Consider the following 18,412-nt stretch of genomic DNA (forward strand, 5'->3'; position numbering starts at 1 on the left):
GTCCACTGTCACACTCACACTGAGGCTCCCGAGAAACTCTTCAGAAGAAACCCTTTAACACTTTCAATAGCTTCTCCGAGTGAGAGACTTGTGGCGATCTGTCTGAGAGTAGCTAATGCTAATTCAGAGGATTAGCCTAGTGTTCACTCACATGTCTCATAAGACTCATGAATGATGAATTCAAGGAGAATTCCACTCGCATTAAAAGTGTTTCTATTGAAATGCCCGGGTTTGGTTTATTGATCCTGGTGCTCCTTTTCTGGCTGTATTTCTGTTCTTCCTGTGAGAAGGTAGGGGTTTTATCCTGCGCTGGTGTCAGGAGGACATCGCTTCTCATGTTCCACAGAATCCACAGGATTTAAACTGAACCCCCAGAGTGAGGATGGATGTACTACTCTAGTTATTTCATTTACACAGTAGGCTGAAAGTTAACCATATTAATGCAGGTTTTTTTGGGAAAATGGTGATGGATGAGACTGACAGGGAAATAGCACGGTGCCTTTTAACACAGCGGGGGCTTTCAGGGAAATGAAGGCGTCACTGAACACAGCTAGTCGATGTTTACTGCTCTCAGTCATGATGTGGAGTTTTGCATACAGTAGATTATAGAGGGGAAGTTAGACACTCAGCCCAGAGAGAATCAACAGACAACAAGGCAATGTGAAAGAGCAAAGAAAGCTTGCTAGTGGTGTTAGTGATGCTGAAAACAGAAAACCTGAGGATTATTAGGATTCATCAGTCCCTGGAGGTCCAGCTTAGGTTCCTACTCTCTCAACACAGTGACCAGGGGCCGATTTCCGGGCAGGGACCCAACCCAACCAACTGTCAGTGTTAGATATAAAGGAAGGGTTGCATCAGGAACCCAGATAGCAAAATAGGTCTGGCCCAGATCTGGTCAACACAATGCACTTACACTCGGCCCACATACCACAAAGAATGACTGCCCTTTGGTGGCCCATATCTGGTTTGCCAGAGGTGGGCCACGCATGGGCCAGCACAAGGCCAGCACTGGGCCACATTGTTGGCCCAGAACAGGGACAGCACTGGGCCATACTGCTGGCCCAAATCTGGCCCACACAAACATATGGGCAACATAAGCTCAATCACAATCGGGCCACATCTGGCATGGACAGACCTGGGCCACATAAACCAAACCATAACCGGGCCACATCTGGCATGGACAGACCTGGGCCACATAAACCAAACCATAACCGGGCCACATCTGGCATGCCATCATATAAACAGTGCCATCATTGCCAGACCTGGTCCACATCTGGTTGACATACCACTTGCCATGCCAGAACTCGGCTAAATGCCAGATCGGTTCCAGACCCTGCTGTGAGATGATTAAGATGTCCAGCTGGCTGTATATGACTGTAGAAAGGACATTATTCATGATCACACTCTCCAGTCTTTATGACAATCTCTGGATATCTCTGGTGTCACCCAGATGAGGATGAGGTTCCCCTTTGAGTCTGGTTCCTCTCAAGGTTTCTTCCTCTTACCATCTCGGGGAGTTTTTCCCTCGCTACAGTCGCCTCAGGCTTGCTCACTAGGGATTAATACAAATAAATTGAAATATAAGTCTAATATGAATCTTGTATCTTTTTGTTCTATGTTTCTTATGTTCTTTAAAGCTGCTTGGAGACAATGTCCGTTGTTAAAAAGCGCTATACAAATAAAACGGAATTGAATTTATTGATTTAGCACAATGGAATGTGTGTGTGTGTGTGTGTGTGTGTGTGTGTACATAACATGATTATACACATGGAAAAAAAGAATAGGATGAGCAAGGTTTTGACCTTTTGATCACAGTAATGTCTCAGTAAACTAATATTCTGGAGTTCATCTAATTAATAGTATAGTAAAGTGATAGTATAATACAATATATTTGTATATAATAGTATGGCATAGTAAAATAAGATGTCATACAGCGCAACAATCTATCTATCTATCTATCTATCTATCTATCTATCTATCTATCTATCTATCTATCTATCTATCTATCTATCTATCTATCTATCTATCTATGAACTACTTTTTGACACAATGACTAATTTAAGAGGTGAAGCTGGAGGTTGAAACTGGACTTCTTTCTAGTTAGATTGAAATGTTCTACTACTCTATCCGAGCAGCTTCTTCAGTCTGAGGGAAGTTGGCAGCATTCCACAAATTTTTATCCTCTGGGGTCAAGGATCCTGTCCTCCCTGGGTAGCCTTGTTAAGAGAACAAGAGACAGTGAGATTTGGAGGAGGTGTTAGGAGGCATTTAGGATGGAACGACTTCAGAGAAGGACAGTAAGGGGAGAGTGTGTTGCAGTGTTAGGGGTAACGGTGAGAGAATGTGAGAGTGGACGTGGGAGTCCTTAGGTGTGGTTTCCCTGCTGGTGTGTCTTGGATGGATGAAAGAGCAGCATGAAAAATAGGAGCCAGGTTGTCCTCCAGCTCTACTGAGAGAAGGATTTTCCTCCTGGACATAGATGGCCTCCTTCACTCCTCTCTCTCAAACCATCTGTCTAAGATGTGTCCTCAAATGTGTGTCCTTTTGTCTTTCAGATGCAGGTCCACAGCTGATTCTTCTGTGTTGGTTAAGAGGTGAAAGGAATGCAGTGGAAGTCTTGACTGGACATCAGAGGAGGCCAGTACATGGTTTCAACTCAAAAGGAGAGAAAAAAGTCGAAACTTTAGAAACAGATGCACGTACTTGAAGCCTTTGTTGGCCATTTACATTTACATTTCTGGCATTTGGCAGACACTCTTGTCCAGAGCGATGAACAAAAGTGCTTTGAAATCTCTATCAGTGAATACATTAACACTGGTTCAGTAGGTCACAGATTTAGGAGACCATCAGCCTAAAAATTGATTTGTTTTAATATGTTCATACAACAATGCATAAAACAAACACTGCAAATAGAAGCTAGTCTAAATGCTTCAGGAAGAGGTAGGTCTTCATCCGTCGTTTGAAGACGGTCAGTGACTCGGCTGTATGGATATCTAGGAGAAGTTTCTTCCACATTCCCGGTGCCAGAACAGAGAAGAGTCTAGATGTAGACCTACGTCTTACCCTGAGAGATGTTGGGACCGGTGCGAGGAGCGAGGTGCAGTGTGAGGAGTAATAAGATCTTTGAGGTAAGATGGTACTGGACCATTCTTGGCTTTGTAGGCAAGCTTCAGTGTTTTGAATCTGATGCAGCTACCAGAAGCCAGTGCAGGGAACGCAGCAGTGGGGTGGTGTGGGAGAACTTAGGAAGGTTGAAAACAAGTCATGGAGCTGCATTTTGGATCATTCGCAGAGGACGAATTGCGTTCAGGGGTAGACCTGCCAGCAGATCACCGCTGGGAGTGAGCTGGGATTACACAGGACCCCATGTACACACACACATTGACACCATTTAAAGTGAAAATCCACCCACTGGCCTGGTTTTAGGAAGTGATGCCAACACAATCCACTCCAGGCTCCTGGGATCCATCCTAAAAGGTCCACCTGTTCTCCCTTATGGCCGTGTGTGTGTGTTTCCTCTGGGAACTCTGGCTCCTTTTCACTGTCTAGATCATGGTGGACTGTCGAGTTTTTGTGTGAACATGTGTGTGTGTGTGTGTGTGGTGCCTTAGGATGCACTGGCATCACACTCAGGGTGTATTCCAGTCTCATGGTGAAGATGAACGAATGAAAGCAATATTAAATACCAATAAACATCAGCGCCAGTTCCTCTGTTAAAATTATAACTTTTATTTTTTTTCCTCATACAAATTGTGATTTCACTCATCCATTTTATTGATTATTTTGGCTCTTGATTTCTCTTTCCGTCGGAGAAATGTGTCCGAGTCTGTTTTTTTTCTTCTTCTTCATGATATTTACAGGCACATATACACAACTGTTAGCAAACTATGTTCAATACAGATAGAAAAGAGAGAGTTTACAACAGGCTGAAGCTTTCTTTTAACCCTGATTCCTTTAGAAAATTACCTCATATTCTTTTGTCATTTTTTCCCCCCCCTTTGTATATAAAAAAGAAATTGTGTAAAATATGGCGATTCGCTCCACAAACACCACTGAGTCCACAAACAATCGGTCGACTGTCTGTCTGTCTGTCTGTCTGGTGTCACACGATGAGTAAAATACAGTAAAAGTACTGCACATTTGGCAAGACAGTGTCACAGACTGTACAGTGAGAAAAGAGTTCAGCAGTCTCTCTATTTTTTTCTTCTTCTTCTCTTGGGGATAAGTGTGTTTAACTGGAGGTCCACAGAACTGTTCGCCGTACACAGGGGCTTTGCTTATACATACACGCGTTGTCCGTTCGGGCCGGTTGTGAACCACAGACACAAGCAATCATGCGCTCAGTGGAGGGAAAAACCAAACCGAAACAAAAAAAAAGAGCAATAAAACCTCATGCAAGCACAAGTCTCTAATAATTAAGACTACACTGAGAAGCCAAACATTCATATTTCAGGCTAACACACATGTACTGTATAAACAAACGAGTATGATGTCATCCTTCTGCATGTACTCTAGCATTAATTTCACCAAACCCTGATATTTCTAAATCATATAAGCGAAATACATACGATTTGTCCCACAATCTTCGACCTTGTGCGGTTTGTAAATAAAATACCTTGTAAAAAAAATTGTGGTTCGTAATTTTGCCATGCAGTGGGTGTGGCTAGTTCTTCGTCGTAGCTTTCCGGTCTGAAATGTAGCTGCGCCCCCAGCTGGAAGATAGCTCCGCCTCTATATACAGGTCTCTTTATCGATAGCTCCCTTGTTCCACCGGGTCCATCATCTTTCAGTTTTCAAGAAGTGATGAGAAGGATACACAGGTGAAGTCGTACAGTGTAACGATATAAGGCTTAAAAAATAGTCTCTCTCCCCTGTTAGGCACAGTGACATGAGTCTGTGAGCTCATGGTGCGGAAGAGGACGATCCTCCGAGTGTGTGATGTTGTGGGCAGCAGTTTCGGAAAATACGATGCAGAGATTCGCCGGCTTCGCGTGTCTCGGAGGAAGCGTGTGTTACTCTTCACCATCCTCGGGTTGGTGGCTGTTTGCGTAACAGGGGAGCGTTGGCTAGCGGCTGTGATCAAAATCGGAGAGGAAATAAGCCGTAAAAATCCGGGCGTGAAAGTCGATGCACGTGTCTTGCTTTACAGCCTAAAAGTCATGAGTAAAATCTTTGTTCAGGATAAAATATCAACGTGGATTTCCATTTTTCTTCCTTAAAAAGAAGTGAACAAGGGAAAGCGATAAAAGGATAATGAATATGAGAGGATGCGTCTTTAAAGAAATGATGCAGAGAAGAGGGAACGGCTTTGTCTTTTTTTTTTCCTTTCTCTCCCTTAATATATTTATATATATATACATATATATATATACACATGTAGGTGTGTGTTTTTTGTTGCCCAGGAATTTTCTTCACTGTACACAATAGTGGCATGAGGGCACACACACACACACACACACACACACACACCCTGTTCAAGCAATCAGGAAAGACGCTAGCAAAGCGACAGAAAACAGAGTAGGGACAAAAACAAACAAACAAACAAACAAAAAAGAGAAATTCACACATGATTACAATCCAATATCATTTCTATTTACACGAGCGTCACAGGGAACACACCGACGGAAAACATGAGCCTGAAGACTGAACACTTCGGGACAGTGTACGCTGAAGTACGCCGTAAAGCATCGAGCAATACTGAAATTACCGAGAGCTGTGATCCTGAGACAGAAACTTCCAACAACGAACACATTTCTCCACAACGACAACTAAAAAAAAAAGACAAGTGGTGTGAATATGAATAGCAGAATCTGTCCAGGCCAGCTTTTGTCCTTTTTAAATCCTGTGGCTCTTTCCTCCTCTCTATTTGGCAAATAACGTTGAGCTTGTATACTGGAATCGGTAATCGTTATTAAAGGTTACGAACAAGGCACGTTTGGTAATCTTGTATAAATAAGTGCTATTTACAGTAAAAATAAGTTAGTTTCTTCTATTCCGTGTCCGCACGTCGTCCGCCCAGTGGCTCCGCCCTCTCGTCCGTATCGCCACGCCTACACGACCTCCCTAATCCGCTTTATTTGTTCCGTTAAATAAAATGAAGCCCCGTGTCTGAGGCTCCGGTCAGTGATCTTTATCAGTGGACGTCATCACTCTCGATCCCATCTCTGACCCACCTTCATCACGGAGGTGAAGGAAATCAGCTAATCTGATCCTTTCCGACACTGAAATCCCGATTGTTTATTGTAATTATTTGGTACTACGTTATTTCTCTCCGTTTAGCCGTTTAGACATATTGTATATCGTGTTCTGCATTATACATAGAACTCACGATCACGATTAAAAAAAAAAAAAAAACGACGATTAATCTGCTCAGCCCTGCTATAGCGTCTTTGTTTTTCGTTCACGCGGATATTTCTCCGCCGCTTTGCTATTAAGGGCATCTCGTACATTAACGAAAAAAGAAGCAATTACTCCAGTCTGACAAATCATCTAAACGAAGCTAAACGTTTGAAATGCAATCACCCTAAAAATAAAGAAAGGAAAACAAAACATGGCACACCCACACACACATCTGCTCAGACAGACACACACACACACACACCTTGTGCTGTAATAAAACGTGCTGTTTCTGCACTTGTTATGGCACTTGTGCTTGTGATTTATAATTTGATACGAAGGAGTCTGTCATTAGTAACTGCTAATCTAAAAAATAAAACAGATTGCGAAACGTAAAAAACTAACCACGCGAATGCTACGTTACGTAAAGCTACACAGAGTTCTGACTCGGAGTAAAAAAGAACGATCCCACACACACACGCGTATTCACTCATCGGACGTGTCAGACGAGGACAGAACAGCGTGTGACGTTAATAGAAAAAGTTCGATGTGCTTAGCAGACAAAAATGGATATATGTGCTTTTTTTTTTTTATATATCTCACACTCTCTGTGATAAAAAACCTGCGTAGTAACTGATGCCTCAGCCTTACTCATTCTTCTCCCTTCGCTTAAGAACTCCCTGAAGGCTGAAGCAGTAAGTGTGGGCGCAGGCGAAGGGGTGGGTGTGTGGGTGTGGGTGTGGGGAGGGGTAATCGGATGTCTCGGCGCGATCGGATTTCACGCAAGCTGGCTTCCGTCAGCCGAGCTGCCGAACTGGTCAGAGACTCTCCACCGCTGGATCCGGGGGACAAAGGTGCAAAGTTCATAGGTCAGTGACTTTGTTCTCCACCAGGGCGGCGATCTGCTGGAGCCGGTAGGCTAACTGTATTTTCTGGCTTGCGTGATCTTCCTCTAGAGCCATGATGATCTGCATTCACAGCCCACACACACACACACACAAAAGCAACCAAGCTTTATAAATCGTACAATCGAAAACATCCTCATAAGGTGTGTGTGTTGTCTGCTACGTCACTGACCTGATCATAATATTTGTTGATGTATTTATAGACCTCGTGCAGAGCCACCAAGCTGTTCATCTCTGAAGCGAAGCTCTGAAATCACACAACAGCAGTCATTGTTTATTTGGCCTTCTCCATCGTTATTTCCACAGTAACGAAGTTTTGAAAAGCTTTCTGTAAGGGGCAAGGAGTCTCCATTGTCAGTGCTTTGTAACAGTCACAGATAAAGCTGAAACCTTATGTTTTTCAACATCAGGACACAGTAATTTCTAGCTTCTCGGCGATACCTGTCTCAGAGACAGAAAGAGCTGCCCACAACATTAAATGTAACTGTAAAAGGATAAAAATTCAGTTGTTCTTTAATAAGTAGAAATTGTAATTGTTGCCAAATTGGAATCAAACACAAAGGGACATGGTGTCATTGGAAAAGAACCAACATTGGAGTGAAAGCAGTTATTAACAGTTATTGATTATTTCCCTATAACAGCACACCCCCAAGTGTTTTATTCCTTACATAAAATCCCGCAAATTGAACAATGGCTTTGAACAAATAAATGTTACTTTGCAGATTGGAAATCGGATCGTTAACGAGTGTAATTAGGTGCGTGTGTAATAAACTCACCCCAGATAACTCAGTGAGCATGGAGTTCATCTCCTGATAGCATCCTGATGCAGCACTGTGAATATCACTGTAGTACCTGTAACACAAACGCACACAAAAGGGGGTGTATTACTGATCAGAGACTCAAACTGGGGAAACCTGCACTGTGCTCGTGTACGCTGTGAAAGCCTCACCTCTCCACTAGCTGTTTGTATCGGGGAATTTCTCTGGCATACAGCAGCTTGTTCACAGGGGAATCCTAAACCACGACAAAACAAAGCACACTTTACCCTGGATCGTTCTCAAAGCTAGCGTGAGCACAGCAGCACTGAACACACGCAGTGTAGTGTTTGACATGTTCTGTCATCCGGCTGTCTTTCTGAGCGCGCTCACTCAGCAGTCATGGTGAAAGCAAGAAAGGAGGTCACATGGTTAATTAACATTGACCCAGCATTCAGGGGTTAATTAGCTTACTGACCCGTCCCACTTTGTGCTCGGAGGTGGTGCAGGAATCGATGAAGGTCTGAGCGATGACGGACAGGACGGCGTCTATGCTGTCTGTCACTTGCACGTCGAACACAAACTGAGGGTTCTTCAGGATGTTCACCCAGAAACGCAGAGGTAAGCTGGAGGTGAGAGAGAGGAAAAAAATGTAAACAGAGATGGAGGCTGCAGTGCTTCCCACACATGTACACCTTTTTCTTTTTATTTATTAAACATTATTTGAAGGTTGATGAAGGCTGTGTATCAAGTGATTACTCAATAAAACATGTTACTTGCTATAGGGATTTCTCCTTCCAAATAAGCAGTTTTCATTTAAAAATCTAATTTAGAAGCAGTCAACCAGACCTCAGCCTATTTAGCTCTAAAGGCCTCCTGGGTAAAGCTCCCTGTGTAGCTGGATGAGATATCAAGAGTGTGCATAAGTATAACATTTATATTTTAATATTCATATTTTAATATTTCTTAACTTATTTATCATATTTCCTTGGTCGTAATTCCATATGCGTTATTTAATAGTATCCTTTACGTCTTCGTTATTATTACTGAAAGGAAATGATAAAATTGTAATATTGCAGAAATGAATAAACCCCTTCTATGAGCAGTGGTGTACAAACTCTGACTGGCGGTGTAGCTGATACTTTGCATGCTGATGAGTATATTTTGCCTTATTAAAAATGCATTTCATTTACTAATCTGTTTCAGAGAAAACATGACACCTTGTTCCCAATTTGGTGGTGACATTATCACAGGAGAGGGAGAGAGAGAGAGAGAGAGATGGTGATGAACCCCTAACAGTCGAGCTGATCCAGGAACACTGAAGGTAAATAGTATATTTTATTTCAAATATCTGTATTATGTGTATTTGTCATATCTAATATATCTAATCCAACACATATTACGACCTGCCCTTATGCCTCTATCACACACCCTCCACTATGTCTTCTGACTCCCAATTAGTTATACACTATATTGCCAAAAGTTTTGGGACACCCCTCCAAATCACTGAATCCAGGTGTTGTTTTTCAGGGGTTGGGCTCGGCCCCTTAGTTCCAGTGAAAGGAACTCTTGATGCTTCAGCTTCATACCAAGACATTTTGGACAATTTCATGCTCCCAGCTTTGTGGGAACAGTTTGGGGATGACCCCTTCCTGTTCCAACATGACTGCACACCAGTGACCAAAGCAAGGTCCATAAAGACATGGATGAGTGACATTGTCCAAAATGTCTTGGTATGAAGCTGAAGCATTAAGAGTTCCTTTCACTGGAACTAAGGGGCCGAGCCCAACCCCTGAATTCAATGATTTGGAGGGGTGTCCCAAACCTTTTGGCAATATAGTGTATTTCACAAGCATGGGAAAGTTGCATAAAAAAAAGCATCACCTTTGTTCAGAAAAATCAAACACATGTTTCTGAAACTCATTAAGTTAATAGATGACCTAGTGTTTACCTGTTCGTTTTCCATATGTGCACGGTCTCTGGGTCGTCGATGCCGTGCTTCTCCGCCATGTCGTCCAGGAAATCGAAGAAAAACCGGACGGCAATCGGCGGTGGCCGCTTGGTGTTCAGGATGGCTACGAACACGTCATCCACAAACTTCTGCAGAGTTCCCTGGACGCAAACATGGCAGACACATGGCAGTGTAAGAGCAACTGCTGCAATGGAATCAACTGACAGTGACACTGACAGTAACACTGGGTGATGTAACCTCGAGTTCACACCAGCACTTGTGAAGTGACAAGGTGCTAGGAAGACATTCATTTTCCCTGAGAGACGCCTGATTCACAGTGACGGAAGATGTAGCAACTGGTGGAAGATGCAGTCGAATAAAACAAAAGTAAAATACACTAAGCATAATGAAATAAAACGGCTCGACAAAATTGAACAGGAGAAAAATGAAAGAAATGGGTGCAGTGCAAAGTAAATTAGATGGTAAAATACGAGATAAAGTGCAGCGCAGCGCTTTCCCTGAGCGCTCATCTAAAGGCCCAAGAGAACCGACTTAACAATAGAGGAAACATGGTTCTTCAGGAAGTTAATTCCAGCTATGAACAGCATAATAGCTAAATGCAGCTTCCTCCTCGTACCAGTAGGAGTGAGGACAGTGGGGCTCAGGATGCCTCATTTTCTCCCACTGTGAAACATGTTGTAATTATGAGCAAAAATGTGCTCACATTCAAGACGGAGGAGAAATTGATTGCTGTGATTTGTCACTTTAAGCCTAGCTGGATAGAGAATAAAACAAATGATGCAAAAATAAAGAACAAAAACCTGTAGAGATCCTGGGCGAGTTTGACGCATTAATACACAGACAGATTGCAAAGCTAATTACAAGTTAATTACTATATCGCTAGGAATAGCATTAATACTAATAAAAGATAGCGATGGTGAAGAAACTGGTGTCAGACTGGTAGAAAAAATAAACCTATAACAAACAAGGTCACCTAAGCGCTACCGGTGAAACCATGGAAACCAGAAGGAAGAAGTTCGAGAGAGCGCTGCATAGCAATCCGGGTGATGTGAGGTAAACAAACAGCTGCTAGTGTGAACATAGGGTTGTACAGGTCAATGAAAACCTTGAGACTGAATTTCTGAGACTATTTCTGAATCATAAACAATGCTAAACAGATAAAAAAAAAAAAAAAAACTAAATAATTTTCTTCATATTTCTGCACAGAATTTTCTGAACAGTTCTAAACACTGAGCTACCTTCATCGAGAGCAGCCGTGTGAGATAGATCTCCGGGATGGCTTTGGCACGCTCTCGCTCTCTCATGCTGCTTTTTCTGTGTTTGGGGATTTCGGGATCCTCGCTCGGCTTCACGAGGTGCCACAGACGGAGACCCTCGTCTTCTTCCCCCTCTAACATGGGTGTCTCTGCAACAACAACCGAAACAAACCAGAGCAAAAACAAGAGCAGCTGAGTGAACAGGTTGAGGCAGATAACAGGAAAATAGCAGTGGGTGAAGTATGAATATTTCCAGTAAACTGCACTGCTGAAAGATTTCCACTCAAAATGGCTGCTCCGATTTATTATTAAGGGCAAATCCACCCTGAATGGCTTGGATATTAATATTTATAATCAACAATGCGATCCAATAAAGGGCTGAAATGACTCAATGTATTAAAATTCCAATCCGTTTATTTCGCTTTGGTTAATGGTTTCCCCACATCATGTCTTTCAAAAGAGAGAGGCGAAGCTGTGTTTTAGTCCTTGAGCTCTCTCATCACCTCATCAGTATACTCTGCTCATACAGATCACCTTCCAAAGCTACAGACTTTATAATAACTACACCCTCAACACCACCGTCTCTGGCCAACTAGCTGAGCCGAGTCTCTACCGTAACTCTGTGTAACTGCCTTGTACAGCTACACCAATTCCACGACTCTGAGTCCAATGTTTGCTGTCTTCACTACTTCTGCACATGAATATGATTATTTTTGGTTTTAGGAGCTGAACCTGTCTTGTACTGTGACAGCAGACAACCACACAATATCACACAGTGTTTAGCAGCAGAATCGAGTCTTTCATTAATTCAGCTAATTAATATGGATAAATATACAGCTACAAGCTGCCAATTTCTTCACCGTGAAGGAAAAGTCTTATTTGTGCAACTGAAGGACGTGAGAGAACAGATTTAACTCTGAGCTAATCTAACCCTGCAGCTGTACAGCTTCTTCGTTTATAATTTAGCAGCTTCGCAGCCATGCAGGACTGGAACAGGACGGCCATCGCTTTCTTTTTTTATTTAAGAAGCTTACTTTCTCCAGTTTGGAAGATCTGATTAATGCCTGTGACACCGGCACTTGAACGAGGGATGAGAGCCACCGTGGCGCCGTCTGGCACCTAAGGATATGAGAGAGATTGAATGAGGGCATCGGATAAGATCAGACACAACAGAATACATGAATTACACTGCCCGTAGCACTGCTGAAATTTCCTACCGGCTGTGAATGGGCTTTTGGAAGTATAATTTATAGCGAAGGAAAACGAGGGTGGCAAATTTCCGAGCTGACACAATGCCATCTCCTCACAAGGTAAGTACGGTGGAAAACCTAATGCAATGCTAGACTGGATTATTGATTGTTCCGTAATTGAATTCCCTTTGCATGTCTGTTTACTTGAAGAGATGCACAAAACAGAGGAAATGCCATAATTGATAGAGAATTCTTTTTTTAATGAATTTCTTTAAAAAAAAAAGAAGAAAGAAGTGGTCAATTTTGTAAATAAGCACAACCCATAATTACACGTGGATATTGGGAGCAATGTGAGATGTGGCTCACCTTGTAGTGCTGCAAAGTGTTCAGCTTCTTCCAGTGACCTTGCACTATGCCTGTGACATCATCATCAGACAGGGTCAGGTGACCTGCTTGCCCTGAACGCCACTCTGTTAATGTGAGACACAAACTGGAAGCATTAATAGCCTGCATTACGGACACCCAAGCGAGCTCGCACATGGACACGACAACAACAACAACAAAGAAACAGAACAGACAGAAGGACATCGATGTAAACGTTAATGGATTGTATATAACTCTTTCGTTTTCGACTTTGCCGTACCGAGGTCCAGTGAATCGGCCGAGGGCCTCTGAGAAAACGGAGCTCCTTTGTAGATCTGGTCCAGGATCTTGTCTTTCACCTGGGTGATGGTGTCCACATCCAAAACCTTAACAGGACAGGGTTGGACTTCTACTCCGTTCTTCACCAGCACGGTCAGAGTCTGAGAAAACAACACAGTATAACATTTTTACCTTGATGAAAAGCCAAATCTCTGATAAAAAAGGTATAAGCCAACTAGATTAGATTAGAAATCTCTTGAGAATTAAGGAACAGGAGATCTCAAATTGAGATCTTAAAACTGTTTAAATGTGGATATAGTTCTATGAATATAAATAGATTCATGGAATATTTATTAATAATTAAAACCTGTCAGATTAATATTACTATTATTCCATTAGATAATTCAGTTCATTAAACATTAAAGCTCTTTTTTACACCAGACTGCAGCAGAGCCACAACCTTCATACTGTCTTATTAATCAAACTGCTCTTTATTCTGGACTCTTAGCTTCTAGAGGACATCACTGGGTTCAGTATTTCACGTTACTACTGAATCTGACACAGTTCGGTTTAGCAGACTCTGATCGATATGTGACTAGCTTAGTCTAGAATCTTTGTCTATCTTTAATTTGTGAACGTTGAGATGGAGAAGGAATATTTTATGCAGGATTATTGCCGGCAAATCACGTTGCTAGCCTATTTAGACATATCCCTAACCCTAACTATTATTTTTAAACATACCAGTGATCGTATATATATATTTTAATATTAAGCGATTATTTACTCGATTTATTTAATTTCAATGCATAGATTCAAATATTCTCATCATTACACCCCTAAAAAAATACACGAGCGCCTGAATTTGCATTCTGAAACACGCTGCACTCATGAAGCTTTAACACTTGTCTAATATGAATATTAAGAGATGTTCAAGCGAGATGTTTCAGCTCTGTGTTTCTCTGACAAGTTGGCACGCTCGTGAAAGGGTTTAATCATTAAAAAAAATAAAGTTTGTTGAAGTATCACTTTAAAAAACGCAAAGAAGCAAAGGGGGGGGGGGAATTCGAAGTATTAAATAACTGATGAATGTTCTCCAATATCTCTGTAGCCAGACTCTCTTAAAAGAAAAGTCAGTCCAGATGGGGATTGTTAAATGATTGGTGGGAGCTGGCTGTTATCTCCTTTCTTCCTGACGCAACTAATTCTATACGTCTAGACGCGGCCATTGTTTTAAGCATTCAGAGGAAATCCTCTGTTATGTAAAGCGCACGGCTGTACAATTCTATCAGAACAGCAACAGGGACACAGAGCAGTAGAATGTGTAATAAAAGTCTGAGATTAGAGTGAAATGGGATAGAGGAAGGCAGAGAGACAGAACAAGAGTGACACTAATAGAGATGTACTGCGTCAGCTGTCACTCAAGTGTCTCTCAAGCTGCTTATGAAACAGAGTATGAGAGAGAAAGAGAGAGAGAGAGAGAGAGAGAGAGAGAGAGATGGAAAGAGAAAAGAGACACTTACCATAGAGCAGTAGTCTATGTCCTCTCGGAGTAGATGGCTGTCATTAAGGGTGCGCTTGGCTTTACCGGTCACTGTGTCCACTGGGCCTTTGTCCACCTGATACTTTATAGCTCTATACAGCATGTACAGCGGCTCACCTGCCACCTCCTACACACACGAGAGAAAACAGCATTAGTACAATTATTTAATATGATTAAAATGAATAAGATTAATTACATAAATTTAATTGTTATTGTACAATTATTATTTTTTATTAATTTATTAATTTTTTATTATTATGTTTCTTATTTCTCTCTCTCTCTCTCTATATTATATATATATAAAAACCTATAAAAATAATTTCATACTTCATATTTTCTTCCCTTGCTTCATCTATCTTTTCTATAATTATGTTTCTTTATTTTTTATTTATAATATTTTTTATTTATAATAAACCTGTTTTTGGTTCATTGCTTCACAATGTATTAACCGTATTATTATTTTAGATGTTTTTTTTTTTACATCTTTTTTGTATCTAATCTTAAGAAATTAATGCACTGAATATTCGAGGCATCATTAATGACTCTCAAGTAAAAAGTAAAGTACTATTCAATTTTCAATTCAATTTATTTGTATAGCACCTTTTACAACGGACAAAGCGGCTTTACAAAAGTAGAGAAACAGAGAAGGAATATATATATATATATATATATATATATATATATATATATATATATATATATATATATATATATATATATATCCGTATTTTATCCCTAATGAGCAAGCCTGCGGCGAAAGTAGCAAGGAAAAGCTCCCTGTGATGATATGAGGAAGAAACCTTGAGAGGAACCAGGCTCAGAAGGGAACCTCATCCTCATTTGGGTGGAATGCTATAACTGCGTATATGTTGGGAAAATAAAAAGTGTCTTCTAAGCAGCTTCAGAGTATAAAAATTCAAGCATCGTCCCTCCATTCGTTTCATTTATTCATTTTCGCTAACCACTTTATCCTGGTCAGGGTGAAAGCGGATCTAGAGTCTACCCCAGGAACACTAGATGTGATTCTCACTCACACCTAGGGATGCTATTAGATTTGTTATGCTATCCATAAATACACATTTTCACCGTTTCTGTTGCTTGTGATAACAATAAGAATTGTAAAACTGTCTCGCTGCTATAAATTAAATGTTTGTCCTGAGGGTATGTAAACTTCTTGCACCTGAATGTAAGTAGTCTATGCGCGTTTCTTCGAATTGCACCACACTATTAAGGTGCCGTTGCCCTAGGCATAAACTTCATTGTGCGGTGTTACAGCGTACCTTTAGGAATGAATAGAGACAAATGGACATCCAGTTGGTGAGCATTTTCTCCACCACTGTCTCAGTCCTGCAGGAGCACAAACGAACAAATGCGTTAAAGTCTATTTATTATCTTATCTGAGTGAAAAGAAAGAAAGAAAGAAAGAAAGAAAGAAAGAAAGAAAGAAAGAAAGAAAGAAAGAAAGAAAGAAAGAAAGAAAGAAAGAAAAAAAAAACCCATCAGCAATTAATCCAGTAAATGATCTATAAAGAAGGAGCCGGCGGGTGTGTACTGTACCTGCGTAGCATCAGTTTGGGATTTTTGGCGACATACTGCTGCACCAGATCTCCCAACAGGGTCTTCATGACATCGGTGAAGTACTCCAGCTTATCGTGGAGCGCCATAGTGAGAAGTGACGCCACATAGCCGCGGTCCCGCTGGGAGAAGTTCTGCTGCTCCTCCAGGGTGTGGATGAACTACAATAACAGTTCATTTCCTTTAGAAGCACTAACTAGAAACCTGTACTCCCATTCTTTGGATTCTGAGTATCTACGTTCATTCTTGAAGAGCTGCATTTAGTCGGATAAATGCTCTAAAATAATTGCCTAGCCTTACAATGAACAAAAACTCCACTGGTTTCGTTCGTTTCATTTGTCATAACACTGATTTTTTTAATAACTGTATGAACGCTTGGTGTGTTTAACTATGGTTTAAAAAAAAAAACACAATTTGATTGTGTATCATAAATGATATAGTGTACTCATAACACCACACACACACACACACACACACACACACAAGTCAAGCACTGGATTTGGTACTGTGAACAAAATACTTAAAAATGCATGAAGCACTAAGCCAAAGTGTTTTCATTTTGAGACTGGGCGGATTTTATCATTACTAGCACAGGCAGATACCGCCGTGTGAATACAAAAGCTCCGTGTAAAGTTTTGCCCTCATGCTTTTTAACTCTTTAAGGTGAAATAATGTGACTTAACCCTGCAGTAACGTCATTCTGGGTCTTTTGTCTTCAAGGATAAATAATGCACTGTGTTTAAAAAGTCAGACCACAGTAGCAGTAGTGTCAAGCCAATGCTGTTTCACTATAATAGGCTTTAATGAGCATTGGGCTGACTTTACTGCCTCTATTTAGAGCGATTTCACTCAGATTTCAGTTTATACGATTCTCCAACTTGCTTCTTATTTTTATTACTGATATAATATTTGATCTAATACCAGTCCAGGATTTGGTGAATGCTTATGATTTCCATTTGGTGAATGCTTATGATGTAAAAGACTCCATATATAATTTCCAGAGTCTACATCAAATCATATGAAATGCATTAAAGTCGAAAAGATAAAGTTTACTTGATCTTTCACGTGAAGTAAAATTATACTGAAGCTCAGTGGCTATCATCGAGGTTCCTTCTATCCAATCTCACCTTCAAACTATCTGAAACATGTAGCTAATACCTGAAGATACAATTCCTCTACATGGACAAAAGGATCTATTCGACATGATTAAAGCACAGCTGTGTTACACAGTGACTCCCTGCCATGTACAGCTGTGGTGTCACAGGGAATCATACTTAGGACGCAAAATGCTGTACAGCCCGTGGCTTAAATTATATTAACACATGAGCACCACTGAATCAAGGCCACGGCACCCTCTACTGGACACACAAACGACTTTGTGATGTTGAATGCCCCAGGAGATGAGGTGTTTGACTAACTCGTGTGAGGAAGAGTCTGTTGCTCAGCAGGTTATTGAGTTGGCCCAGGCCTTGCTCCACTGTCTGTCGGCGAGATTCTGGCAGGTCCAGGTTCTGGCTCAGTGGCGCCCCTCTCTGACCGGGGAAGAAAATACGTTCTGCATATGTACGGTAATCCAGGAACGGTATGCCAGGACCACCGACGTCGCTGCTTAAATCCATCATCTCGGTCATCAGATCTGAGTTTTTTAAAGAGAAAAGCATGCAACAGGCTTTCAGTTAATCCTCTGTAAATCCTTTTGGCGTTTGTATATATGTGTGTGTGTGTGTGTGTGTGTGTATTGTAGGGGCTGAAATATACAAACACACCTGTGAACTCCTTCCTGCACTGGTCTCCAACATTGATCTCTAGAGTTTCCAGTTGGACCAGAACCTTCTTGTAGTCTCTCATTGCTTGCTTACTCTTCCTCCTGTACACAAATCATTCATCATCATCATTGTGGCATAACACACACACACACACAAGATGAAACGAAACAGGATTTGAGTACATACATAAAACACAGTTTAAACAAGGAAAGCCCCAAACTGGTGAGGAACTTCCTATGACTGGGAATGACAGAATCTCTCTCTATATATAATCCATTTGTTATGTTTAAGGGTCGTACCTGTACATAAGGATGATGACAAGAACAATGAGCACGACCACGGCTGCTCCGGCTGCCAGCCCGACCTGCGCCTCCAGAGGAACGGGTGTGTGAGTGCCCATGTCATACTCCACTGTGCCCAGATCGAACACCAACTGGCCCATTACCACCTGAGACACACACACACACACACACAC

General features: G+C 41.4%; 1 protein-coding gene across 2 annotated transcripts in view; it reads right to left on the reverse strand.

Moving 5' to 3' along the window:
* Nucleotides 1-3,690: 3,690 nt before the first annotated feature.
* plxnb3 (plexin B3) overlaps nucleotides 3,691-18,412 on the reverse strand; it is a 119,474-nt gene continuing 104,752 nt past the window's right edge. For both annotated transcript variants that reach the window (XM_058389107.1, XM_058389106.1), the window contains exons 20-35: nucleotides 18,237-18,385; nucleotides 17,938-18,038; nucleotides 17,590-17,807; nucleotides 16,154-16,332; nucleotides 15,877-15,943; nucleotides 14,577-14,723; nucleotides 13,058-13,217; nucleotides 12,781-12,884; nucleotides 12,259-12,343; nucleotides 11,207-11,373; nucleotides 9,948-10,108; nucleotides 8,475-8,622; nucleotides 8,191-8,255; nucleotides 8,018-8,093; nucleotides 7,414-7,488; nucleotides 3,691-7,304 (exon numbers count right to left, since the gene is read on the reverse strand). In XM_058389107.1, the coding sequence (XP_058245090.1) occupies nucleotides 7,200-7,304; nucleotides 7,414-7,488; nucleotides 8,018-8,093; nucleotides 8,191-8,255; nucleotides 8,475-8,622; nucleotides 9,948-10,108; nucleotides 11,207-11,373; nucleotides 12,259-12,343; nucleotides 12,781-12,884; nucleotides 13,058-13,217; nucleotides 14,577-14,723; nucleotides 15,877-15,943; nucleotides 16,154-16,332; nucleotides 17,590-17,807; nucleotides 17,938-18,038; nucleotides 18,237-18,385 (2,007 nt within the window). In that variant the 3' untranslated portion in view covers nucleotides 3,691-7,199. The remainder of the gene's footprint in view (nucleotides 7,305-7,413; nucleotides 7,489-8,017; nucleotides 8,094-8,190; nucleotides 8,256-8,474; nucleotides 8,623-9,947; nucleotides 10,109-11,206; nucleotides 11,374-12,258; nucleotides 12,344-12,780; nucleotides 12,885-13,057; nucleotides 13,218-14,576; nucleotides 14,724-15,876; nucleotides 15,944-16,153; nucleotides 16,333-17,589; nucleotides 17,808-17,937; nucleotides 18,039-18,236; nucleotides 18,386-18,412) is intronic.

Source organism: Hemibagrus wyckioides, linkage group LG05 (genome assembly GCF_019097595.1).
Source record: "Hemibagrus wyckioides isolate EC202008001 linkage group LG05, SWU_Hwy_1.0, whole genome shotgun sequence".
Classification (NCBI taxonomy): domain Eukaryota; kingdom Metazoa; phylum Chordata; class Actinopteri; order Siluriformes; family Bagridae; genus Hemibagrus; species Hemibagrus wyckioides.